This window comes from Carcharhinus amblyrhynchos, chromosome 4, assembly GCF_965287045.1.
Source record: "Carcharhinus amblyrhynchos chromosome 4, sCarAmb.v2.hapA, whole genome shotgun sequence".
NCBI classification, from domain to species: Eukaryota; Metazoa; Chordata; class Chondrichthyes; order Carcharhiniformes; family Carcharhinidae; genus Carcharhinus; species Carcharhinus amblyrhynchos.
In genome coordinates this window covers 101271130-101298979 of record NC_137327.1, presented here as the reverse complement: position 1 = coordinate 101298979, position 27850 = coordinate 101271130, and the positions used below count along the sequence as shown (strand labels likewise).

General features: G+C 39.8%; 1 protein-coding gene across 3 annotated transcripts; it reads left to right on the top strand.

The window, feature by feature from the left end:
• On the top strand, positions 1-27810 carry LOC145342267 (mitochondrial fission factor-like). Of its 3 annotated transcripts, none has more exons than XM_080187686.1 (9): positions 1-92; positions 1334-1432; positions 5840-6052; positions 11560-11717; positions 12818-12906; positions 15513-15668; positions 18457-18528; positions 23403-23481; positions 23847-27810. In XM_080187686.1, the coding sequence occupies exons 3-9, from the start codon at positions 5845-5847 to the stop codon at positions 23976-23978; spliced, it is 894 nt and encodes a 297-aa protein (XP_080043812.1). In that variant the 5' UTR covers positions 1-92; positions 1334-1432; positions 5840-5844; the 3' UTR covers positions 23979-27810. The 3 variants fall into 3 exon arrangements, with proteins under 3 accessions (XP_080043812.1, XP_080043811.1, XP_080043813.1); XM_080187685.1 differs by having other exon boundaries at positions 5840-6061; XM_080187687.1 differs by lacking the exon at positions 15513-15668 and having other exon boundaries at positions 5840-6061.
• The last annotated feature ends 40 nt before the right edge of the window (positions 27811-27850 follow it).

Here is a 27850-nt window from a genome sequence, read left to right as displayed (position 1 = left end):
GAAAAGGCTGGGTGTGTGACGTCAGGGTCCAGGAATGGGGCTGGTGAAGCGGTGTTTATGAAGCACGGTAGGGGTGGGGGGAGGCTGCAGAGGTGAGTGGATATGGGGCTTGGCTGCCCTCATCGCAGAGGTTCTGCATGTATAACATTACTCACTCCGAAGGTGCTATGCCTGAGTCTGAGGATGGTCAAGGGACAGAGGGCTTTAAGTTATCCCCCGGTCTACGTATATCACAGGCAACTCTGCCTGCAGGGCATCAAACAACTGACTTAAGTTGAACTGTCATTGCGGCTCAGCCAGCAACAGAGTGCTGAATCCATCTGAGGGAGGTTGGAGTTCCACCAACTTGTAGTGTGGCTGGGCCTGGTGCCTCTTCACCAGTTGTACTAATCAATAGAAAGTGTGCCCGACAGGGAGGATACTATACTAACAAACAGTGCTGCCCACCCCAGAAGAGACTGGTCAATTAGTGTCCAATGGAGCATTTATTGTGGTTGCTGTTCTGAAGTGATATTAAACTCCTGGGAAAAGAGGATGTCTTCCCAAGGCTTTGTTTCTATGGTGAGGAGGATGAGTTGTCATCTGATTGCACAAAGTGGAAACTTCTTGACAGCAATGCAAAGGATGCAATATAACTGGAGTCGGTGCAGCATAGTGACACAGTGGTTAGCACTGCTGCCTCAGAATACCAGGGTTTGATTCCTGACATAGGTCACTGCCTGTGCAGAGTTTGCATATTCTCCTCGTGTTTACGCAGGTTTCAGCTGGGTGCTCTGGTTCCCTCCTGCAGTCAAAAGACATGCTGGTTCGGTGCATTGACCATGCTAAATTCTCTCCTGACGAAGGGGCAAACCCCAAAAGCTTGCCAGTTTACTATCAAATAAATCGGTTGGACTTAAACCTGGTGTTGTCCGACTTCTTACTGTGTTTACCCCAGTCAAACGCTGGCATCTCCACATCATGACCCAAACAAGTGCCAGAGTGTGGCGACTAGGGGATTTTCACAGTAACTTCACTGCAATGTTAGTGTAAGCCCACATGGGACAGTAATAAATAAATTAAGTTGTACAGTACAAAATGATCTACAATGAATGTCAGTTCTGTATGCTTTTCTGATATTTAAAACTGCATTGGACTCTATCTGCAAGTTTGGACTGATGTGGTGTCCCTGCCTTTGAGGCATTCTCCCAGTATTTTCAAAAAAGGCTTCCTCTGCTGTGGCTTCCTTTTGTACTGTTTTAAAATATGGTTGAAGAGCGGTGTAATAATAAATGTATATCAGTGAGCAAATAAATGCTGGATGATAGTACCAATGGCTTTTTTTTTGTTGCAGTTTTACTTTAGAAAGTTACAAAGACGAGTCACATGAAATTAGTTTCCATTAAAACTCCTTGAAGAGACCATCCATTAAAGGGAGGCGGAGTGGTGAGAGGTATGGAGACAGATCCTCAATGTAACTGCTTTTAGAAAAATATGTGAAAAGCAATTCTAGAACATATCTTGCAAGTATATACCTCACAAAAATTCCACTTTTTTTTGCTGCTAAGGGAAAGTCACGAGAAAGGCACTCTCCTGTATATTTTCTTGATAAACACTTACTTCAACCATTCTATATAGCAGTTCAGGAGACCTTCCAAGACTGATTTTACAATCCCAGAGGGCCCAATGAAATGTTGACAAGGCCTGCCAACTGAAGAGTGAGAGTCCCCTGCAATCAAAAGGATACCAGGGGCTATTTTTGCCTTTTACCCTTCCAGCCTGTCCCAGAATGTTTTCTGAACCATCTGTACGGAAGTGACATTTGTTAAGTACCTGTGACTGGAGATCTGCTTGGCACAAACTGCCTGTGATCCCCACAAAGGCAACCCATAACTAACCCATAAAGCTGTGACTGTGAATAGACAGGGATTTCCAGCAGTCAAAACTAAAACCTTAGATCCCTGACTTGGAGTGTACACCATTGCAAGCAGTCATGCCAAGAAGTCTGGATGTATGAATGCAATCAAAAGGTAAAAAGTATATATGTGGAACTGTACAATGGCTTTTTATCACTATAAAATAATTGCAAGAAAGGAAGTTGGTGGTTTATTGTCAATATATTCTTAATTTCACTGATCAAACTAACATGCAATATACCACTTTGTTGTGCACCCATCTCAAATGAACGAATAAGCTAGATACCTGCTCTCGGGCTTCCATTAATCAAGTTCCATTAACTGGCTGCAATTTGATAGAGTAGGAATGGCCATTCAATTCTGTCTTCTTTATGCACAGGAAATCAACTCACCCCTTTCCAAACAAGATATAGAAATTAGTGACAATAATTTACATCCTGCGAATTGCTGGGCATTGTTCCACCTTGCATGCTTTTGATTTGATGGAATTACCTCAATAATTATGGCTATGTTATAACACATCTGATTAGTCAATACATGTTAGAACATTATACATCTGCCATAATTGGCAAAGTTACATGCTTTTAAAAGTTTCCTATAAGAAACAACAACTTAAATAAGTGAATACATTTGCATTAGAGCAGTTTTGCTTTTCATGACAGTACAATTAAGAGTATAAGCCATAGGATGGTTGTATAGGGTTGTTTTTCAAACTGGAGGCCTGTGACCAACAGTGTGCCTCAGGGATCAGTGCTGGGTCCACTTGTCATTTAAATTAATGATTTGGATGAGAATATAGGAGGCATGGTTAGTAAGTTTGCAGATGACACCAAGACAGTGAAGAAAGTTATTTCCAGTTGCAACGGGATCTTGATCAGTTGGGCCAGTGGGCTGACGAGTGGTAGATGAAGCTTAATTTAGACAAATGCGAGGTGATGCATTTTGGTAGGTTGAACCAGGGCAGGACTTACTCAGTTAATGGTAGGGCGTTATGGAGAGTTACAGAACAAAGAGATATAGGGGTACGTGTTCCTAGCTCCTTGAAAGTGGAATCACAGGTGGGCAGAGGGGTGAAGAAGACATTTGGCTTGCTTGGTTTTATCGGTCTGAACATTGAATACAGGACTTGGAATGTCTTGTGGAAGTTATACAAGACATTGGTAAGGCCGCACTTGGAATACTGTGTGCAATTCTGGTCACCCTATTATAGAAAGGATGTTATTAAACTAGAAAGAGTGCGGAACAGATTTTCTAGGATGCTACCTAGTTACTAGGACTGGATGAATTGAGTCACAAGGAGAGGCTAGGTAGACTGGGACTTTTTCTCTGGAGCATAGGAGGCTGAGAGGTGATCTTATAGAGGTCTATAAATTACTGAGGGGCACAGATCAGCCATATAGTCAATATCTTTTCCCAAAGGTAGGGGAGTCTAAAACTAGAGGGCATAGGTTTAAGGTGAGAGGGGAGAGATACAAAAGTGTCCAGAGGGGCAATTTTTTCACACAGAGCATGGTGAGTGTCCGCAACAAGCTGCCAGAGGTAGTAGTAGAGGTGGGTACAATTTTGTCTTTTAAAAAGCATTTAGATAGTTACATGGGTACGATGAGTATAAAGGGATATGGGCCAATTGCAGGCAATTGGAATTAGCTTAGGGGTTTTAAAAAAGAGAGCGCAGCATGGACAAGTTGGGTCAAAGGGCCTGTTTCCATGCTGTAAACCTCTATGACTCTATAAATATAGACTGAATCCAGAGTTAAAGCCAACCTGTCACAGGGGCAATGTAGAGTGAGAGGTATCTGGATTAATCCATGTTTACAATACAAAATTCAATAAAATTACAGTGCAAATGCAGTCCTAGGCCCTCTGTATACCTTGACATGGAAATATCAACCATGGATTGTAATTAGGCCTTTTTTTAGAAAATTCTACAGCACTTTGCCAAAATTATTATTGATCATTAGAATAAAAATGTTGAAATTAATAAAAGAACTAGAAATTGCTCGCATGTTATCCACATCATTTATAATTTATAATTGATGAGGGTAGGGCAGTGGATGTTGTCTACATGGATTTCAGTACGGCCTTTGACAATGTCCCCCATGGCAGACTGGTGCAGAAGGTGAACTTGCATGGGATCAGATGTGAGCTGGCAAGGTGGTTACAAAACTGGTTCGGTCAAAGAAATGATGTGGGTATGCCGGCGTTGGACTGGCGTAAACACAGTAAAAAGTCTGACAACACCAGGTTTTAGTCCAACCGAATAATTTGATAATAGACTCACAAGCTTTCGAGGTTTCCCTCTTCGTCAGGTGAATGGAGAGTTCTGGCCTCAGACAGAGCATATAAAGCACAGACAGTTTAGAGATTACTGATTAGAATGTAAAAAGTCTGACAACACCTAATTCTAATTCTAACTACATTCTAATCAGTAATCTCTAAACTGTCTGTGCTTTATATGCTCTGTCTGAGGCCAGAACTCTCCATTCACCTGACGAAGAGGGAAACCTCGAAAGCTTGTGAGTCTATTATCAAATTATTCGGTTGGACTAAAACCTGGTGTTGTCAGACTTTTTACTCGGTCAAAGAAGACAGAGGGTAGCAGTGCAAGGGTGCATTTCTGATTGGAAGGTTGTGACAAGTGGTGTTCCTCAGGGATCAATGCTGGGACCTTTGCTGTTTGTAATATATATAAATGATTTGAAGGAAAATGTAATTGGTTTGATTAGTAAGTTTGCGGATGGCACAAAGATGGGTGGATTTGCGGACAGCGATAAGGACCATCAGAGGATACAGCAGGATATAGACTGGTTAGAGACTTGGATGGAGAAATGACAAATGGAGTTTAATCCAGACAAATGTGAGGTAATGCATTTTGGAAGATCTAACATAAGTAGGAAATATACAATAAGAGTATTGATAACCAAAGGGATCTGGGTGTACAGGAACACGGGTCACTGCAAGTGGCAATGCAGGTGGAGAAGGTAGTCAAGAAGGCAGACGGCATGCTTGCCTTCATTGGCCGGGGCATTGAGTTTAAAAATTGACAAGTCATATTGCAGCTTTATAGAACCTTAGTTAGGCCGCACTTGGGATATAGTGTTCAATTCTGGTTGCCACAGTGTCAGAAGGATACGGAGGCTTTGGAAAGGGTACAGAAAAGATTTACCAGGATGTTGCTTGGCATGGAGGATATTAGCTATGAGAAGAGGTTGGAAAAACTTTTGTTCCCATTGGAACAATGGAGGTTGAGGGATGACCTGATAGAAGTCTACAAGACTATGAGAGGCATGGAAAAAGTGGATAATCAAAAGCTTTTTCCCAGGATAGAAGAGTCAATTACTAGAGGGCACAGGTTTAAGGTGCAAGGGACAAGGTTTAAAGGAGATGCACAAGGCAGATTTTTTACACAAATGGTGGTGGGTGCCTGGAACTCATTGCCAGGGCAGGTAGTGAAAGCAGATTCGGTAGTGAGTTTTAAGGGGCGTCTTGACAAATATATGAATAGGATGAGAATAGAGGAATATGATCCCTGCAAGGGTAGGGGTTTTAGTTAAGTTGGGCAGCATAGTTGGTGCAAGCTTGGAGGGCAAAAGGCCTGTTCCTGTGCTGTAATTTTCTTTGTTCTTTGTTCTGTAGCACATTCAAAATCTGAAACAAACCTTGTGCAAAAAATCAGCACTGACTTTGACTTATAAAATGAAATGAAATATTACATATCCAAAGATTGGCTTTGGGAATTTAGGTATGTACTTAAAGATTGCTACCAATTTTGCTTGGGCTATGCATAAGAAAGGTTGACAAACAGATCAAATCTTCCACATTCAGTTTTATGACTACTGCTTTACAATTGTTCAACCTAGTGAAGAGTTGAAATTAAGTATTAATGATTATTATTTATCAGTCTTTATTTCTTTGGAAAATAAAGTTTTATTTTGGTCCTTTAGCTGCCATGACAGAACCAGCATTTGCAGCACCTTCTGATCTGATAGATTCCGGTCCAGCTCCTTGTGACCTAGGTTTCATGGAGGTTATAGGTCAGAAAATGAGAATTCCTAATAGACTAAAAGTGACTGAGGAGCAAGAGGATGAAGAGAAAGTAGAAGATATTCACCTGTCAACGCTACAGATGCAAATTCCTGAAAGAATATCGATGGGAGGTAAATTAAGTTAGTATCAATAAACCACCATCAAGAATACAGGTTTCTATATTCATATCCATGTATTGATCCAGGTCTCTATACCATTTAGCTGAAGAAGTCTGTAATTAAATTAAAATGAAAAATTATACATACAATATACAGCACAGAAAAAGTATATTTGGCCCAACCAGTCCATTTTTATGCTTCTTACGAGCTTCTTCATAACTCTCCTATCTAACCATATTCGCATAGAATTTTATTGCTTTAGCCTCATTTATTTATCTAGCTTCCTATTAAATAATCTATGCTACACCTTGTGGTAGTGAGGCCCACCTGAATGCATACTTTATTTTTTTAGTGCCCCTCCTGTAATGACTTTATTTAAAAAGAAAATGTACTTGAGATATGGACAATGAGCAAGACTATATTTAATGTCCATCCCTAGTTGCCTTGAAACTGTACTGGTGGACTTCTAATTGAAACACTGCAGTAATGATGAATGAACACTGATATATGTACAAATTATTTTGTGTGAGACTTGGGGAGCTGAGATGTCAGGGTATTCCCAAGACATTTTTTCCCTTTCATCCTCTTTGGTAGCTATTGTAAGGGAGGAAGATGCTGTTGAAGCAACCTTGGTGAGGTATTGAATACTGTCTCTATGATGAGTTGTGGTAAGGAAGGCAAATATTGAGTCCAGTGACATGGATGCTGATTAAACAAAAACACTGCACTGCCCTAGATGTTAGCAATCCTCTTGCATGTTGAGACAATCTCCATCCTATCTGAGAATTTCATCACACCCCTGACTTAAGCCTTGTAGATAGCTTAAGACAGGAGTTTCCAAACCTTGGGTAGACATCCCCAAAAGAGTAGTAATAGTCACATTTGCAGTTGTGAACAGCCCTTATAGCAGGCAGAAATGGTGACTGGAGTGAAGACCACCCAGTCCGAAGGCTCTGGCAGGACATCCCTGAGCCCACTGGTTTGACTCTGCCAAACAACAATGGGTGGAATTTGAGCTCAAAGCATCATTAAACATCAGAGACCACTTTAGTTATGAATTTGTGTTGGCCCCAGGATGTTTGTGTGCTGCCTTCACACCAGGGGAGAGGAGAGCTGCTGAGTGAGTGTATGTCACATGTGGGGGGATGAGGGGAATGGGGAAAAGGAACTGCTGAGTGAATGGGGAAGGCAAGTTGGGAAGATGGGTGGCTGAGCGAGCGGGAGTGGCATTGGAAAGAGGGGCTGCTGAATGATTGGGGGGTTATAAAGAGGAGCTTCTGAGTGAGTGTAAGAGGGGCTTGGGAAAAGGGATTCCTGAATGAGTTGGGGGAAGGAGGGAGTTGGGAAAAGGAGATGATGAGTGAGTAGGTGGAGGTGGGTTGGGAGGGGGCTGCTGAATGAGGGAGGGAGGCTGGGAAGAACTGCTGAGTGAGTGCAGGATGGCAGTTGGAAAAAGGGACTGATGCATGAGTGGGGGGTGGATTGGGAAGTGAGGCTGCTGAGTGAGAGGGGGGTTTGGAAAAGGGCCTGCTGAATGAGTAAGGAGAACTGAGTTGGGAAGTGGGGCTGCTGAGTGAATGAGGGGGAGGGGGGTTTTGGAAGAGAGGCTGCTGAGGGAGAGGCAGTTTGGGAAAAGGGACTAGTGAGTGAGTGGAGGAGGCAGTTGGGAAGAAGCGTTGCAGAGTAAGTGAGTAGGGGGAGGGGAGTTGTAAAGGGAACTGCTGAGTGAGGGGGAAGAAGAGGAGTTGGGAAGGGTGAAGTTGAATGAGTGGGGACAAAGGGTTAAGAAGCAGGGCCAGTGTGTGTGTGCAGAAGTGGGATAGGGTTTGAAAGCTGATTATAATGTTTGTGCAGGGGCTGGCAGGAAGAGAGGTTTAATTGCATCTTCTGTCACCAGGGAATATGGAGAGTTGGCTGAAACTTACATGATGATATAAATAATAACATTTTTGCGAAGTACTCTAAAAGCTCAGTTTCATATTTATCTGATGTATTGTGTGTTGGTCTAGAATACACAAACGTTATGAATTATGTAATGAATGTTACTATGCTTTATTGCCTTTTGTTTTTACTGGCGTTTGGGGTCACGTTAATTTCCAAGTGTTAAAATGAGGTCACGTTGGAAATTAGTTTGGGAAGCACAGGTTTACCAGCTTTGAAGATCATAAAATGTGCTACTTGTCAGATTACCAAACCTCTGCTGTGGTCTTTTGGCCAAGATTTCAATATGATTATTCCATTTGTAACCTTTAATAAATTTGATTTCCAAAATTTTGACAATTGGAGAGTTGATGTCAGTAGTAACAGGGAAGGTTTGAGTGGTGTTAGGTTTTTTCTTGTTTGATATTGTTTTGTTTGACTTGAATCATATGTAGCACAACTGTTTCCTTGCACTTGACAGCCCAAGCCTGGATATTATTGTGGACTGCATTATCAGAGGTGTTGTGAATGGACCTGAATCCTGTGGACCCTTGAATTTATGACACTTGGCAAGTCATCATGATGCTGGAAATAGAAAGGAGAATATACAGAGGCCCAGATGGCACAGTGGTTAGCACTGCTAACTCAGCACCAGGGACCCGTGTTTGATTCTGGCTTGGGTCACTGTGCGGAGTCTGCATGTTCTCCCCATGTTTGCGTGGATTTCCTTCAGGTGCTCCTGTTTCATCCCACAGTCCGAAAGGTGTGCTGGATAGGTGCATCGACCATGCTAAATTGCCCCTCAGTGTACCCAAACAGGCGCTGGAGTGTGGCAACAAGGAGATTTTTTCATTGTAGTGTTGTCAATATAAGTCTACTTATGACACGAATAAATAAACTTTAAAAAAAACTTTAAAAACTTTTGGTCATTGATGGATAGATGGCAACTGCACATATTAAAATTGCTTGTGAACATTCTGTGCCTCTTTTTGCTGGAAGTTGTGGTGATTAGGAATTCAAAACTGTAGTGGCGCCTCTACAGAGGAATTGGAAACAGATTGAGCAGTGTAAATTACTCCCTAGCCAATCCTTACTGACTCAAGCATAGTCTGAACAGGAAGCAGAAGTTAGAATGTTTAATTCAGTTGAGTTACTGCAGAACTTGTATTTGTAATGTGGAGATAATGGTGTTGGACTGGGGTAAGCACAGTAAGAAGTCTCACAATACCAGGTTAAAGTCCAACAGGTTTATTTGGCAGCACCAACTTGCAGAGCTTCAAGCTCCTTCTTCAGGTGAGTGAGGATTTGTGTTCACAAACAGGGCATATAAAGACACAAACTCAATTTACAAGATAATGGTTGGAATGTGAGTCTTTACAGGTAGTGAAGCCTTAAAGATATAGGGAATGTGAGTGGAGAGAGGGCCAAGCACAGGTTAAAGAGGTGTGGACAGGTAATCAAGTCTTAAAGGTACAGACAGTGTGAATGGAGAGAGGGCCAAGCACAGGTTAAAGAGGTGTTTGTATTGTCTGTAACTTTAAAACTTGATTACCTATACATTGTCAGTACCTTTAAGACTTGATTACCTGAACATTGTCTGTACCTTTAAAACTTGCTTGGTTGGTACCCTACCCACTATCTTAAACATCCACTGCCTCCACCACCAATGTGTACCATCTACAAGGTACACTGTAGCAACTTGCCACAACTCCTTTGATAGCATCTTCCAAACTCAAGATCTCCAACATTTAAAATGACAAGGACAGCAGGTGAATAAGGGCCATCTGTTGAGTCCATCTAAACTTGGAATTATATTGTTGTTCCATGGCTTCGCTGAGAGTCAGAATCCTGCTACTGTCTCCCTCCACCACTGTGGGTGTACATAAACCTCGTAGGCTGCAATGATTCAAGAAGACAATTTATTAGAATCTTCTAGATTTTAATTTTATTTTAATTTTAATTTTAAATTAATTTTAGATTTTAGATTCCGAAGGGCCTGTTCTGCGCTGTAATGTTCTATGTTCTAGAGGACAATTTGGGTTGGGCAACAAATGTTGGTCCTGTCAGCCATGCCTGGGTCCCATGAATGGGAAAAGGCCCCAAGCTGTTTAATTCACTCCCTAATCTTCAGCACCTCTCCATTTCTTTTTCCCCATTTAAAAAGCACCTGAAGATCTAGATATATGACCAAGTTTTTAGCCATTTACCCTAATATTGCCTTGTTTGATTCAGTATCAAAGTTTATTTAATTGCATTCCTATGAAGTAGTTTGGAATGTTTTTATTACATTAAACACAATATATAAATGCAGATTATTGTAGTTGAAATATGACAAATTCAAATTTCCAATTTTGGAACAGAAATCTTTGTAAATTGCAGAAGATAAATGATAAATAAACAGAGAACTAACCTTACCAAAAAATGGCAGAGTGTTGGTTTTCTCATCAGAAACAATGTGTTTCTTTGCATAGAAACCAGTTAGTTTTCTTTTCAGATCCCGCACACTCTGCCAAAAAAGCATGATCCACACTGGGGGCGGGGGGAGGATGTGTGGTGGGGTCAGGGCCTAAACAGGCCAGAAAACTCAGCTGCAGAGATTGGGGCATCATCTTTAAAGGCTGCTCCAACCAGAATGGCAATAAATCTCTCCACTCAACCACTAAGACCTCTGGAACTCCCTTCCCCACCCCCAATTCAATCTAGCAGTCATCCTGATATGCCCCACTCCCATCCCTGGTTCCATCTGGGCAGTGCCAACATGCGCAAAGGGTGGGTGCCGGGGGCATTGCTAAGGCACTGTCTGGCCGTGTCCCTCTCCCCAGAGGCATGAAGGCAAATATAGCCCCTGGGGTGATCCCACAACAGGTTCATATCTGTGTAAACCTGTTGTAAACTGTTGATGTGACATCACGTCAGTGCATTTTGAATGTATGATGAGGGGTCAGTGATGAGGGGCTGTGTTGAATATACTAACATTCATGGAAATATATGTACATCATTTTGGGTATGACCCTGATGACTTCACCGATGAGGGGCCAGGAAGATCCAAAGTTGCATTCTCACTGGTGAGAACTGCATCTTCTGATCTTGAGCCCCCGATAACAACCTTGCAGATGGTGAATGCGGACTTAAGACACTGCTCAAAGAAATGTTGGCTTATGAAGCTTTTAATTGTTTTCATTGAAAATTCACAGATTTCCTGATGCAACTTGTTGTATGTCATTGAAATACTGTTTATAACCATCACAACCTATTGCTATGTGACTTGAACATAGTTTTATTCTGCTGCTAAGATTCTTCTTTAAGATCACAATCTCAAACTGTAGTAAATTTTGAAGTCAATTAGAGGCTTATAGCTGAATAAGATAAATTTGCAGATTGGTAGGTTTGAAAATGTTCCACCTTGTTAAAATGAACCGGTTGGAAGTGACTGCCTTCCTTGTTTAATATTTTTGTTACTTTGAATGGTGACAAGTATGCAATTGATGTAAGACTTTTCAACATATAGCTAAATGGATACTAAATAGGCAAGAGCAATAATTTTTTTTCATATTAGAGAATTTGTCAGTTGGTTTCAAATAATGCATTTTTATCTTCAGAAACTGAAATGCAGGATATTGGTGCAAGACCATACTTGTATGGTTGGTTCCACAACAACCCATCAATGACAGATCCTCCACCACTCAGCATCTCTCCCAACTTAACGTTTGGACCTGCCCATGCTTTGAATGCAGACCGATCCGAGAGTCCATCGCAGGTATGCAAATATTAACAATGTGTCCTTTCATAAAGTATAGCAGTAAGCTGACTGTTGACCTTATAATTCTATTCCCTTTGCCTTTAACTTCCGCGCTGAAAACAAGGACTTTAAAAATAGAAATAAGAACTTGCATTTTTATAGTGCCTTTCAAGATCTTAGGATACTCTGAAGTGCCTTTTAACTAATGAAATGCTTTTGAAATGTACTTACTGCTGATATGTAAGGAAACATTGCAGCCAGTTTTCACACTGCAAAGTCTGACAAATAACAATTGAGGCAATTGAGCAGATGATCTATTTTAGTTATGTTGATTGAGGGATCAAAATTGGCTGCAGCAACAGAAGAATTCCTCTGCTCTTCTATGTTCACATGAGATATGGGGGCGAATTTTCCTGTTCACCCACCATGGGAATTGTAGCGGATCAGGGGAAGGTCTTTTGAGTTTGGGTGGGTTTTCCCAGTTTTGGGACGAGCGTGGCTAGAAAAGCCCATTGTCTTGTTTATATGTCTTTGAAAGATAGAGTCTGCAATAGTGTACCATTTTGTTAGTACTGCACTGGAGTGTTAACCTGGGTTATATCCTTGCCTGTGAAATGGGGCTTTAATGGATGATCTGCTGACTCAAAGATATTGCTATTGAGCTAAGATTGTCAGTCTTTTGAATTCAGATGAATAGGTTAAGTTCTTGGTGGTAAAGTATTCATTGGAGTTTTGAGGTGGGAAGGAGGGGAAAGAATATTCTGTGAACTCCTCTTAGTATAGCAAGTGCTGTCTGAAGGAAATTCTGTGGTGACCAGTGACTACAAAGAGTAGAAAATAATGAAATGTTCAAGAGTTATTCTTAAAACTTAAACCTGGAGATATCCATGTAGTCTATTTTTTTGGAAAAAACTACTTTCTTCAGGAAAAAATGCACTTAGCTTTTAAAATTAATAACCGGAACTTATTTTGCAGCTGTCACAGGAGTTGGGTGTCATTGGCTGGATAGTTATTGCCTACCCCAGGTTACCCTGATAAGCTGGTGGACTTTTGACTCTTAAATTGAGTTCACCCCAGTAAGAAGCAAACATTTAGCATTATTTGTTGTTTTGTCACAGATGGCTGCCTCCCAACATTGTAATAGACCACGAACATTAAGTGAGAATGAAATTTCTCTATCAGGTGTGTCTAAGCGGCAGAGGAATTTGTAAGTACAAAATGTTGACCTTGTCTGTTTGTTGTCATGTCATGCAGTCAAATCTGCACTGTTTTAGTAATGATAATGAAATCTACTATGCTCAGACTGGAATGGAGGGCAGTCTGATATGCAAAGGAAAATTTGATAACCTCACTGAAACCAGTTATTTACTAACTTTTAGCACTCAACTAATATCATTACTGTTCTTCAGATTTAACGTAATTAGTGGAAGTATTGGAGGGGATATTAGGGAACATATTTTTGCCAAGATGGTGGAGAAAGAGTAGAATTCACTATTCCAATTGATGGTTGAGGCAGAAACCCTCAACTCATTTAAAAGGTGCTTGGCTGAAATGTCGTAACCTGCAAGGTTACAGACTGGGTGCTGGAATTTGGAATTGGAATGGGCAGCTAGTTCTTTTCAGTTGATATAGACACTGTGCTGAATGATCACTTTCTGTGACCTCCTTAATATTATAGAATGCGAGAGTAGCTTAGCGCAATATCATTTTACTTCAGGGATTGTACCTCAGGCCCAGTCTGTAAGTAAACATACCAAATGAGTTTGACCCAGATTCTAGTTGGCATGGCCCATATAAAAGTTTCACAGATAATCTGAATTGAAAAGCATGGTAAGTTTGGGATTTGAAAATGCTACATTCAAGAGCTGCTCATTTACACTTGAATTTTGGCATATTGATGGAGTGCAGTGAGATGAAACCAGCTCAAAATCCCCAGAACATCTCATTTTCCACCAAAGGCAATCCTTTTTATTAACACAGAACACTTACTACAGAATTAACTCTGCAGGTAAACAATAATAGGGACAGATGGTGGTATAGTGGTATTGTCATTGGTCTAATAATCGAGAGATCCAGGGTAATGCCAGCAGATAATAAAATTTTAATTCACTTTTTAAAAACTCTGGAGTGAAATGTCTAATGATGACCATTGTTGATTGTCATAAAATCCCATCTGGTTCACTAATGTCCAATAGGGAAGGAAATCTACCATCCTTACCTGGTCTGGCCTACATGTGACTTCAGATCCACAGCATTGTGTTTGACTCTGTAATGGCTCCTGGAATGGCCAAGCAAGCTACTCAGTTCAAGGGCAGTTTGGATAGGCAATAAATACTAGCCCAGCCAGTGATGCCCACATCTCGTGAATTAATCCTTTAAAAATAATTTGATGATTTGGCCATTGAAAATTCCACCAATTTGAGACCTGAAGACTCATGGTTTGGGATATAAAGTAAAGGCAGTTGGAAGCCTTTTGAGGCACCAGTAAATTTGTAATAACGTTATCTGTCACTAACTTACCTGCTGGCCACCAAACAGTACAATCTACATTTTCCCTTCCTTTGATGTGCTGATGATCTTCTAATCCTGCTTTGATAACTTATTCCTCTGGCAATTCATATTTTTGCAGCAGGCTTCTCTTGATGCCTCACTGCTAAGCCCTGTAAATTTTTTTATATAACTGCTGTACCTAACATCATAACTATGGAGCACTAACTCCCAAGCAACTGCTATTGTGCACATGTTCGTAATCCAATTTTTATTGAACATAAATACTTTCTAATGCAAAATTGAAACTTTGGACAGATATGTACAGTGCATGCATTGTCAAGTCTGTGTCTTGCTGTGAAGTGCAAAAATAAAAATTTACATTTATATTGTGCCTTTCGTGACCTTTCACAACCACTGGCTGTCTCAAAGTGCTTGACAGCTGATGTTTTGTTTAAGTGTAGTCATTGTTGTAATGTAGGAAACACAGCAGCCAGTTTACTCAAACAGCCATATGTTAATGGTTAGATGCTTTGTTTTTGTGTGGTTCATTGAGGGATAGATATAGGCTAGGATACCCTGCACCTTTTCAAGATGGTGCCATGAGAACTTTTGCATCCACTGGAAAGAGCCTTGGTTTAATGTCTCATCTGATAGGTGGCACCAAAACAGAGTAGCTCTCTCTGAGTACTGTACTGGAGTGTCAGCCTTGAATTTTGTACATTACGTATTTGAGTCCTGGAGTGCGATGGGCACCCAGAATCTGCTGACTTTAAGGGGAGAATGCTAACAACCTCCTTTATCATTCCTTTATCATTCACAGTAACCTCTTAGTCTCGGAGCGACTTCATTGTTTTGTTAACACATACCATGTAAACTTAACAGCAAAACTCTGTTCTCCTGTCTGTTGACAAAAATACATATAACCTTTTACTTAATGCAGCATTGAGAAATATCGTAAATATACTACAATCCGCAGTTCATTCTAATAGATGTCAATTCTTTTTAAAGGTGAAAATTGATTGCAGAACAATTATCTTCTCTGAGAACAAGCATTTTAAACCCATCCCCAGGGCTACAATGTCAAATAGACAGCAAAGAAATTAATGACTGAACAATTTGAATGTTCTTATCCTATTCTGGCATTTGTTTTTAAATATATACCAACTATCTTTTAGACTATTTATATTTGAAATGCTTTGATATGCCCCTCAATGTAATATTTTGTAACAAATTACTTGAACTACATATGGGGAATATGAACTCTTTCCCTGTACTATTCAATCATTTGCTTTAACGGTGCTTTTGCTTCTATCCATTCTATAGGATTGATCACTCCAGTGATCCAAAACATCCCTTCCCTTCACCTGGACCTGGCCAGGCATCCTTTTCAATTCATAATGTGTGCAATGTATTAATTTATGCTGGGCACAAACTGTCAGAATACTTAATGGAAACAGTCAATCAGAAAATGCGAAGAAGGTGACCGGAACTGGCATATGTAACATCAAAAATTTATTTTATGTCCTTTTGTTCTCAAGCTATGCTCGAAGTGCATCACTTTGAAGTTTGTTAGATATTAACAGTTTTCCAGTAACTATGCATCTGATTTGTGCTTTGCCATCAATACTTATCTGACTAATGAAACAGCTTACAGTCAGGAAATTACTCTTCACTGTTTGCAAGTAACCATACTGTTACTGTTGTATATTGATATCTGTCATAACCCTGTTTTTAAGTACATGATCATTTGTGAGGAAACTTCTGTGCTTCTAAGCACTATGTGTTTAAAGTAAAACTATACTTTTATGCCAGTTTCAGCATTAAATACCCCCGACTGCATGAGCTAGTTGCATGCACACTTGATCTTTCTTTACATTAGTAGATCAAAATTACTTCTCACACTAGCCATACTTAAAAACATTGGATTAGCATACTGTAATTTTTGTGTACTTTAGAATGTACAGAACTCAACACCACTGACGTGCTATGAGATATAACATGACTCAGAATGGCAATAATATGATTCAGAAATGATCAATCTCACAAATCAAAATAAAAATTTCTATTACACATTGCAGATTAATATTTTTGGTGTAGAGGTTAAAATATATATTCCTTTTTGGTGGAAGAAAGGAATGTCGTGTGAACATCCAAAGTAAAGCAGTCCACTTGATTGGCATCCTGTCAACCCCTTAAGCATTCACTATCTCTCTTACATTGGCAGCAATGTGTACCATCTACAAAATGCACTGCAGCAACTCTCAATTGCTGCATTAGTTGCAGCTTCCAAACTCGTGACCTCTACTACCTCAAAGGGCAAGGACAGCAGATGCAGGGGAAAACCACCATCTTCAAGTTCTGCTTCAAATCATACACCATCCTGACTTGTTTCTCTACTGTCACTGGGCCAAGATCCTGGAATTCCCTCCCTAACAATGCTGTGTGTACAAAACACCCTATGGAGTGCAGCAATTCATGAAAACAGCTCACCATTTTCTCGAGGGATATTAGGGATAGGTAATAAATGCTGGCTAGCCAGTGATGCAGAGAAGTTCTAGTGAACATATAAGTGAAAAAAAATCACCCAATAGTTCCTTTGAAGTGTAGCTTAATATAATTAATCTTCTACACAAATTCAGATCAGCAGAAAATTGAGAAAGGAAGGAATTGGAAATATTGAACAAGAATTAACTAATTCAAAACTCACGCAGAGTTAAAATAGAATTCAGTGTCAGCAAAGCACCTGGCTGAGGCAGCTAATGTAATATGCAGTAGGCACCATGCGCTGGAACCGCTTAAATCAGCAATGTGTTTTGAGCTCTTTATGCACTGCAGTTACTATTGTGGAAATTGGTGAAAGGACTCTTCTGCATGTGTGATGTAGAACTTACTAACTGTCCATGTTAACTTTGTTGTAGTTGTAATGGTTTGCTTATACATGTTTTTATGTTTCAACCTCTTAAATTTTTAGTGAGTTTTTTAAAATCTGGGCTTTCAGTTGGATGATCGTTTTTAAACATATTTTGTAAATATTCTGAAAATAAGGAATATTTGAATTACTTTGAGTAATAAAGTATGACGTAATCCATTTGTAATCTGATTTTTGCACGAGGTGCACAAATGGGTAGGACACTGTTGAATTGCTGCCATTCTGCTGAGATTTCAACTTCATATTTTATAGGGATCTATATTTTAGTGTAGTGATGGATGCAGTTTTGCAAAAATAGCTTTTTGGAAGGTTTATCATTCCTAGATAATCTTTACACACTTCTCAACATTTGGATGTGAGCTACATTACATTAGTAGAAGCCTGAGAGAAAAATAGCCTCTATGTCCTTCCTGTGGAGAAACCAAAAAGGCTGAGGACATGTTCTCAGTTAAAAAGTCACTTTTTCCATTTTAATTTACGTGCAGTGAGGTAAAAGACCATGGAGAGCAAGATTTGAATGTGAATGAAAAACTGGTGACACATTCGTATTTAGAACTTTATGTCAAACATAGACCCTTCTGAGTAAGATCATTTGTTTTCTCAGTATTGATGCTCAATAAACATTAAGCCGAGTACCTTTCCAGATTGAGTTTCATGTTCTAAACTTTTTTTTTACTGTAGAGCATGTGGCGATGGCCTAGTGATAATATCACTAAATTATTAACCCAGAAACTCAGCTAATGTTCTGGGAACCCGGGCTTGAATTCTGGCATGGCAGACTGTGGAATTTGAATTCAATAAAAAATATCTGGAATTAAGAATCTACTGATGACCATGAAACCATTGTTGATTGTCAGAAAAAGTAATTTCTTTTAGGGAAGGAAATCTGCCTTCTTTACCTGGTCTGGCCTACATGTGACCCAGAGCTACAGCAATATGGTTGGCTGTCAGTTGCCCTCAGGTAACTAAGGATGGGCAATAAATGCTGGCCAGCCAGAGGTGTCCATGTCCCACAAATGAATAAAAAAACCTTCCTGCATGTGTTGTATGTGTGCCTGCTAAAGAAAGTGTTAGGGTGGACAAATCACACTTAGTCACACTTTGGCTTCTCAGCCTTTGTTACTTTTAGATGCAGTACAGCATTGGCAAATGTCAGTGAAACTGAGTTGCCACAGTTTTGCCTGGGGAATTATGTGGGGCACAGAAAATTTTGTAAGATCAAACAGAGGGAAAAAATAAGGAGCAATGGCTAAGTTCCACAGGGACTTTGATATTTAAATTGCTTTGATTCAATCTAGTATTTCTGTGGCCAATTCATTTTATTTTTCCACTTTTAAGGAATCGGTTCCATAACCAGCCCCTTTCTGGCAGCCTATATTTGGATGGGATCAATCAAACAAGGAATCAAAGGTGATTGTCATGTTTATTTTCTTGAAGCGCTTGAATTTGAACATGCTGTGATATTAGTTTTATTTTTGCTTTCTCAAACTTTTATACCTGGCTGTAAATACTTTGTTTGAAATAACTTTTAAAAAAGTGTATATAATGCTTGCTGTAATGTTGCAATCTTGCCACAATAAAGTGCATGCTCAGATTCCACCTGTGGGAGGGGAAGGGCAAGAAAGCTTGTTCCTTTTGGGTTTTATGAATAAACCAAGGTTCAGGAAAGATTGGCTCCAGATTCCTCTTTAGTAAAGGAACAATGAATTATAATATTCACATCCATATCCTGCACCCAGATTGGGCTGAAATGCTTGTTTCCATTCAAATTAGCAAAATTGTTCTAGGATACATGTATGCCATCCCATAGAATTCCTACAGAAACCATAGAATCCCTACAGGGCAGAAAGAGGGCATTCGGCCCATCTAGTCTGCACTGACAACAGTCCCATCTAGGCCCTATCTCTGTAACCCTACATATTTACCTGCATCCTGGAGCACTAAGGGGCAATTTAGCTTGGCCAATCCACCTAACCCACACATCTTTGGACTGTGGGAGGAAACCAGAGCACCTGAAGGAAACCCACGGAGACATGGGGAGAATGTGCAAACTCCGTACAGACAGTGACCCAAGCGGGGAATCGAAACCAGGTCCATGGAGCTATGAAGCTGCAGGGCTAACCACTGTGCTACCATGCTAACCACTGTGCTACCATCCCCATAATGTGTTGCGAATGGTTGAGAAAGGAAGAAAAAATGTAAATCTTCAATTATTTGAGTGGAAAGATACGCTGTAAAAAAATAAGGATTTTACTAAAAATGTATCGGTAGTGTTTGCATGAGACAGATTAGGAGACTTGTGAAGAACACATTTTTTGATCCCTTTCTCCTTTCTGGATTTTTCTTTGTCCTTTATCGCATTTATTTTAATGCATGCTCTTTTATAGATGCTATAGTTTCCACCATTATATCCTTGTACTCTGGAGAACTGTCAGAACTCCTCTGTCCTGTTAATTGTTTCCCACTTCAAAACCTTTCTCAAAACCTACCATGACAACGCTTTTAGTCCCCTCATTTAACTTTCCTCCATGCACCCTGAATTACCTTAGCATATTTCATAACATTAACATGTTACATATAAGTTGTTGTAATCATAAATGGTATTAATTGTAATATAAAATTTGCTCATGCCACCAAGAATATAAAAACATCAAAGGAGGCTGGAGCAGATGAGTTGGGAGCTAAAAAATAATTAATCTAATTTATTGTAATCAAAGAGTATAGTTTTGTGTACATTGGAAGGGAAACATGATTATGATAAAAGCATGCCCACTGATTGAAAAAAAAATGATTATTGATCATTCAAGGAAGATTCCAATCATTATGTTTACATGTTCTCTCCATGTCTGCGTGGGTTTTCTCTGGGTGCTCCGGATTCCTCTGGTTTCCTATTCTAGGATGAAGCTATTGCCAGTAAGACAAAATCTCAGTACCTGTTTTTGCATTCCGAGGGCAGCAAGCCCTATACCTGTAGCAAATAGATTTGGTTTGTTTCTTGACATGTACTGGCCTAAATCTTATTAAAAGTCTTTAGTGTTTCAGCTTTGTGGTCATTTGCAAACAGAACCTGTGTTATGCTAGGAAAATTCTCTACAGGTTTGATTTCTCTGTACTGGGGAGAATCCATATAAAAGATAACCCACCTTTATTCAGGTGGATTCTTCTACAAGTGAAAGAAGTAGTAGAGTGCATTCAGGTGATATAAATAAAGGCTTGATCTGCAAAGCCTTTGAAGAATGCTGAACTGTATATTTGTTCCAGGGAGAAGTGTTATGATCCCAGCTGATGTTTCTACTGGCCCACACTCTGGTGTGACAGTGTTGCAGGAGATAGGACTTTTATTGGGGGAGGGGGGATGGTGAGGAGTGAAATAGAAGCCACAGACACAGGCTCCCTTGTGACTGAACCACCTGGTGATCAGGGCCTCCCTAGCCACCTTCACATGCCTCATTTGAGCTGTCAGCCCTCCAGCACCTAGGTGGCATATATTGCTCGGCGTGTTCTTCCTCTTCCTCCTCCTCCTCCTCCTCCTCCTGCTGCTGGGCAGCCTTCTTCCCAGCGATGCTTGGCTGGTCAGCCTCCATGTCCTCCTCCTCTACGGCTTCCTTCTCCACCTCCAATAGGTCACATCTCTGCTGTGCCAGGTTGTGCAGATCACAGCGCACTGCTACAATGCAAGAAGAGATCAGGGGGCTGCATTAATGGGCCATGCTAGAGTGGTCCAGGCACCAGAACCGCATTTTGAGGAGCCCAAAGCACCTCTCCACTATCGCGCGGGTGGCTATATAAGCCTCATTACAGCGGATCTGTGCTTCAGTTACAGACCTCTGCACAGGCGTCATCAACCATGCCCGAAGTGGGTAACTCATTTCACCCTCAAGCCATCCCCTCAGCCTAGGCTCCTCCTCAAATGCTTCTGGTATATCAGAGCTCCTGAGAATGAAGCTGTCACGCAGCTGCCAGGGTGTCTCGCGCAGACGTCCACAATGTGAATATTGTGGTCACGCAACAATTGGACATTCAGTGAATGGAATCCCTTTCTGTTGACAAATCTTCCTGAATTCTGCAGTGGGACCTTGAGGGTGCAGTTGATGGTCCCTGTACATTAGGCATCCCCACAATGGCTGTGAACCCTGCAGCCCAGGCTTCCTGATGGACCTAGTCCAGTCCAGGTTAAATTTGACGTACTGTCCAGCCTGGGCGTGCAGGGCTTCTGTCACCTGCTTGACACAGGTGTGCACAGTTGACTGGGAAATGCCACAGACATCTCTGCTAGGGGTCTTGAAGCCAGAGCAGCCATCAATTTGACAGCCACCAAGAGGGACCACCCCCCGCCCCCCCAATTCCCTGAGGTGCCAGGTCGTGCAACAGGTGGCAATGTTTCATTTTGGAGGCAGAGACATCAGCAGTACATGGTGTCCGACATCTGTTCAAATGACACACGGAATTGCTGTGTTTTCTGCTCCCTCCTCCTGCACCCGCCTCTGGGCAAACAGCGGCCACCTTTTGCCACTGGTTGTCGTCTCTCTCTACTTCTACAAGTGGTAAGGCCTGGGCCTCCAGTGCCCATTTAGACAAGGGGATATAGTGTTACATATCCAAGTTTGTTGAGCATACAAAGTTAGCTGGGAAAGTAAGCAATGATGACGATGAAAAAAATGTGGCAGAGGGATATTAATGGTTGGGTTAATGGGCAAGAACATGGCAGATGGAATGGCATGCAGCCTAGTGTGAAGTTATCCACTTTGGTGGGAAGAAGTAAAAAACAGAATACCTTTTGAATGCTGAAAGACTGGGAAATGTTGCCATTCAAAGGAACCTGAGTGTCTTTGCACATGAATTATGGAAAGTTGACATGCAGTTGACAGCAAATAATCAGGAATACTAATTATATGTTAGCTTTTGGTACAAAGGGATTGGAGTACAGAGTAAAGACATTTTAGAACCACAGGGAATTAGTAAGGACATAGAGTTTTGGTTTCCTTACCTAAGGAAGGACACATTTGTCCAAGGGGGAGTGCAACAAAGGTTCAGTAGTCCAGCTTCAGGGATGAGGGGATTGGCCGATGTGGAGAGATTGAGTAGATTCGACCTGTATTCCTTAGAATTCAGATAATCTAACTGAAACATATAAAGTTATTAAAGACTTGACAGGATAGGTGCTGAGAAAATGTTTCACCAGGCTGGGGAATCTAGAACACAGGATCACAGTTTTAGAATAAAGGATCAAGCATTTAGACTGAGGTTATGAGAAATTTCTTCACGCAAAGGGTTGTGAATCTTGGAGTTCTCTACACCAGAGAGCTATAGATGCTTAGTCATTGATTATATTCAGGACAGAAATCAAACGATTTTTGGGTATTAAGTGACATGGAAGTAATTTGGGAAGGTGGGCTTGAAGCGGAAGATCAGTCATGCTCTTGTTGAATGACAGTGCAGGCTTGAAGGGCAAAATGACCTGCACTTGATCCTATTTCTTATGTCTTTATAGTACTTCTTAAGGTAGTGAAACATTCCAAAATGCTTCATTGAGGCAATATCATGAAAAAAATGGGCCTCAAGCCAAGGAAAAGTATATTGGGAGGTGTAACCCAGAACTAGGCCAAAAAATGAGTTTTGAGAAAGGTTTTAAAGGAAGAGAAATGTGGCAAGGTTCAGATGTTTAGGGAGTGGATTACAAAGTGACAGAAAAAGGCACAGCAACCAATGGAGACGCCAGAGAGCATGGAACATGCTCAAAGAATGGAGAATTTAGAGTTGGAATGTTTTTAGCTGTATGGCTGGAGGAAGTTACAGAGACCTGTTGGAGTAAGGCTACGAAAGGACTTTATAGATGGGAAATTTAAATTTGAGATACTGGCTGACTGGTAGTCAGTTGCCAAAAGCCTTCAACCTCGTCTATAGCTGGGATTCTCCGGTGCTGCTGCGGTGAATGAAGTTTTGGTTGAACATCAAATTCTGAATTCTTGCTGCAGCTGTACAGGTATGGATGAGATTAGAGAATCTCACCCAATGTAGATCAACGAAGACGGGAAAGATGGATGAGTTGGATGCTGTGGATAAGGATATGGGCAACAGAGTTCTCACGGAGCAGGTTTAATGACAGCAATTTATACTGGGAGAAACCTTTTAGTGCTGACTGATGTAGGCTTTTCTAGTAGCTAAAAGGTGCTATAATCCGAAGGCTAAAGTCCAAAGAGGTCTGTTCTGCACAGTAATAAGAGTGCTTTTATGAAACTAGTATTGATGATAAACAAGGGTTATATTTGCTTTTAATTTTTCAGCATGACCCATGAATACACAATACCCGAGGGAGTCCTTGAAAATTTCAGTGTCATGGAAATTGTAACACTCCGGCGTCAGGTAAGAGTTTTTCACTGGCAACGTTTAAATGTGTAAATAAGGTGAGTACAGTGAACTTTTTTGGAGTTGGAATTCAGTTATATTTCCAAAACAGTGCCTATCATTCCCTGGGAAAGCTGAATGCCTTTAGTAACATAGCATGAAGTTTAGTTGTTGGACATTTGATTCTAACTCTTACACTTCTAAGTACTAAATAAAATGACGTTTTATTTTAGCACTACTTTGTCCTTTTTGCAGATGGCTCAGTCTACGGACATATATTTTCCATCTGACTTAAATCCTCAAAAGAAAATCAATAGATGTTCTAGTTTTTATTTTGGCATTGAGCTCCTTTGCACAATAGGTCCAACTTTTCTCTCTTACAGTTGAACAAGTTGAATCGGCGCCTACAATTACTGGAACAGGAGAGTCGAGACCATGCTCGAAAGGAATTTGTCCTCTATTCCATCATCATTGCAGCTTGTTTTGTCAACAGTTGGCTCTGGCTGAGGAAGTAAATTTGTTCTAACTACACATGTAGAGTTGGAAAAGTGCTACAATCTGACAGAGTGAGACCATCTTCTGAATGCAGCATGATGGGGTGTTGTTTCTTTTGTGAAGCAATTGGTGTCATTACTGAAATACAAGGGCATGATGTTCTTTAGAACAGTTTGCTAACATCATTTTAAAAACACTGTGATGTGAGTTTGGGAGAAATTGTATTACAAGTGTCAAAGCCTAATTGATTGCTTTAAAACTTACAAAGTTTTTTCTTTAATTTACACCACAAATCTAACTTTACTGCAACAATAGGAATTTTGAATAATTTTGTCCGCAAATAAGTTGATGAACCAGTAAATTTGAAAAAAACTTGGTGGTAAGCAAAATTGCTTCTGTGTTTTCCCTCACTAGAGACAGCCTTTGCTATTTGTTCACCGCTGGCAATGCCTGCAATTATTGGCCAACCCTAATTGCCCATGAGAATTTGTGCAGGAATGTCTGATGTTTGACGGTCTTTTTTTTTCCCTTCCTTTCCAAAGGAAACGTGCTCGACCTCTCCCCAAACTACATTTATTACGTTGTTCAGTAGAAAGTCACAAGCAAACGTAGTATAATCATGTTATACTTGAACTGCTGTTCAGATATCACATTTCTTTATTATAGAGCTGCAAAAATATTTGTCTGCCCTATGGTTGGGGATGAAACTGCATGCAAATACAAAAGGAAAGAGATTTTCCCCCAAAGTTGCATGTTAATTCAGTGTAATATTTTATAAATTAATTTGAAGATATCTAATCCAATACTGACTTGTATGCTTGCTGTCAGCAGGTATATTTTAATTAATTTACTTTGTCTTTGTACATGCTGTATGAGACACAACAATCTAATGTGTTGTAATCGGAAAAATCGAAATTCTCAGTAACCCAAGGCTACTGTTTGTTTTTCTAAAATTTAAAATATTAGACGAACAATGCTGTCCATTATTACAATACAAAAAGAATGATCATTCATGTTTCTTCTGATTTTTATATGTGCTTGATCATTGCAGTTTAAAACCTTTGTTTGAAGAATAGAAACATTAAATGCAGTGTGCTTGAGGAACATTTATAAATGCAATATACTGTTGAATTAAAGTTGTTTCCACTGATATTGAACTGTACCCGATGTAACATAGAAGCACTTGTGAGAATCTAGTTATCCAGTTGGACAGCTTAAATATGCACATTTAGTTAAACAGTCAACACCTAAAAGTGTAACTGTATGCTGGGATAGTGGGTCCAGCAAGTTTTCAACTTGAAATAAGAGAAGGTTCTCTCCTGATGGATAACACACAATGCAATGTTAAAATGACTCCTAGAAATTGGAAGATATGAGCTGGCATTCACCAATAAACAATTTGGGACAAAGATTGAAACAATTTTAAAGCGGTGCAAGAGAAAAAGATCCTAGTGACTAATGTTCAACCTAAGGTCATGTATTGTGAGTAATGAATAGGTCAAAATAAGGTGACCAAATTGAAATTTGATATTCCTGTATATGTTTTAAATATAAACAAACAAATTCCTTTGAATCTAAATCGATGGGAGTTCCCTCTTTTAGTGCAAAGGTAGTTGGCAGAATAAAAAATTGTCAAAGAATTTATTCTTTTGAGTTTAAAGCTTCCAAGGCTTAATTTTAACTGAGATCTACTAAACCATCCAAGTTTTGATAATCTAAATATAGGCCTCTATTACTTGGTATTTTTATATTTTTTCCTCAATGTATTTTTAAAAATGTAAAAATACTTTAATATTCTCTTCCAGTGCACTGGCAGAATGACAATTTTTGTGGAGAAATCTCTTCCTCTAAATTCCATTCAAAAATGAGTTTAAAAAAAAATCTGGATTTAAGCGCAGGTTTAAAATCCAAGAGGTGGTGAAAGAAAACTTAAAAGCATTCTGTCCATAGAACAGTATAAACATCAATAGAGGTGTGTGTTACGAAGTCAAATCTGTATGCAGGAATACTGAATTGTGCAGATGTTTAAAAATTAGCAGTTGTATTACAATCTGGCCTTCCTGTTGACTGTTTCGTTTTGCACTTTATGGAATGGGAATGCACATTGAAGTCCGTTCTTGTCATTTGTACATATATTTACGTATATTTAAATATATACCCAATGTGGGCTCTCATACACAAAGGAATGTTTGTTGTTTCAGCTGTAGCATTTCTGCCCTTCCGCAAGAAGTGTCAAGTTCCTTGGTTTGCAGAAATCCTGGGCCAAAACATTTACAGGACCTTTTGATGACCCATGTAATAAAAACAATTTTTTTTGTACATTTCCTTCTGTTTTATATCTTCAACATCCATGCACAAATTTGGCAAGTCTCTACTTCAGAAACTTAAAACATTGAAATTTTACTGCAGCTGTTTTTGGCAGTGTGACCAAATTTCTTGAATACCTTTCAGAATATTCCTTCCTTCCCGGTTTCAAGATGAATATTCCAGATTTTATCATCTGGAATAAGGATTGGTTTAATTTCTTCATTGCTGTCATCTTTTTCCAGAAGGTTGGTTGCCATAGACCTCCCACCTTTGTCTTATGCTGGGCTTGCACATTCCACACAGTTCGATACATCCAGTTCTTAATAGCCATCATCACTTTTTTCTTCTGCTTCTCTCTCCTTCTGAGTTCTGTTGACCTTTCCTTCCAACAATAGTTCCAGTCTACCATCTGCTATAATGATGTGATTAAAATATTGCATTTTTGCATGTTTGATATTATGTACTAATTTCTTGTTTTCTCCAGCATTTTCTCATTAGATTTTCTGGCTGTGTAGACTATATAGATCATTCTCCTACATGTCCACATCTTAAATGCACTCAGCTTTTCAACAGTTTGTTTGTTATCCATGTTTCTGAAGCCTATAACATAGATGAAAAGACATAGCACCCCAGCATTATTTTCCTAAGATTAGGTTCAGTTTCTTTTGTGTCAATATGTCCTTCATTCTGACAAAATTGTTTTTGGCTATCTTGGACCTCATAGCCACAACTCCCATTATCTGTGATAATCAGCTCAAAGTATGTGAAACTTTTGCCGTGTCTGTTTACTTCACTGCTCACTTCTTGGTTAGGCTGCATATCACCATAGTCTTGGTCATCTTTGCATTCATTCTTAATCCATGTTCCACTCTCTCAGATTTCACTTCATTTACAATTTCATGTTGTCTTCTTCTGATTTTGCTGTTGTGATCTAGATCATTTGTGTCTCTGAACATAGCTTCATTGTACAACTTGAACAGTTTTGGAGATATTACACATCCTGGATGTACTCCTATTTTGATTGGGAAACTATTTGACAGGGCACTCTTGAATCTAATATAGATTCTGAATTATCCTTTTATCGTTTGTCAATTTTTAGTTTAAGTACTCCATTACTTTCTGATGGTAGATTTTATCAAACGTGTTCAGTCTTAAAAGCTTACATACACAAGTTTTTGTACTTCCAAGTATCTTTCCATGCCTTCTCTCAAGTCAAAAATGCCTTTCTTTGGTAAATGCAAAATACTGCAGATGCGAGAATCTGAAACAAAAACAGAAAATGCTGGAAAATCTCAGCAGGTCTGACAGCACCTGTGGAGACAGAATAGAGCCCATGTTGAGTCTAGATGACCTTTTGATCTGAATCCTGTCTGGCTGCCATCTATCTCTACTTCTATAGGTTGGTTATTGCGTTCTAAAATTATTATTAAAATTATTTGCATCACATGGCTAATGAGAGTTATTGCTTTTTGCCCTGAACACTCTAGGAATTTTGTTTCTTGGGAACTTAATGAAGAATTAAGGCAACTTTAAGGTTCTGATGCCCAATACTGGAGGAGGGAACCGAGTGCAGGGTGTCGAAATT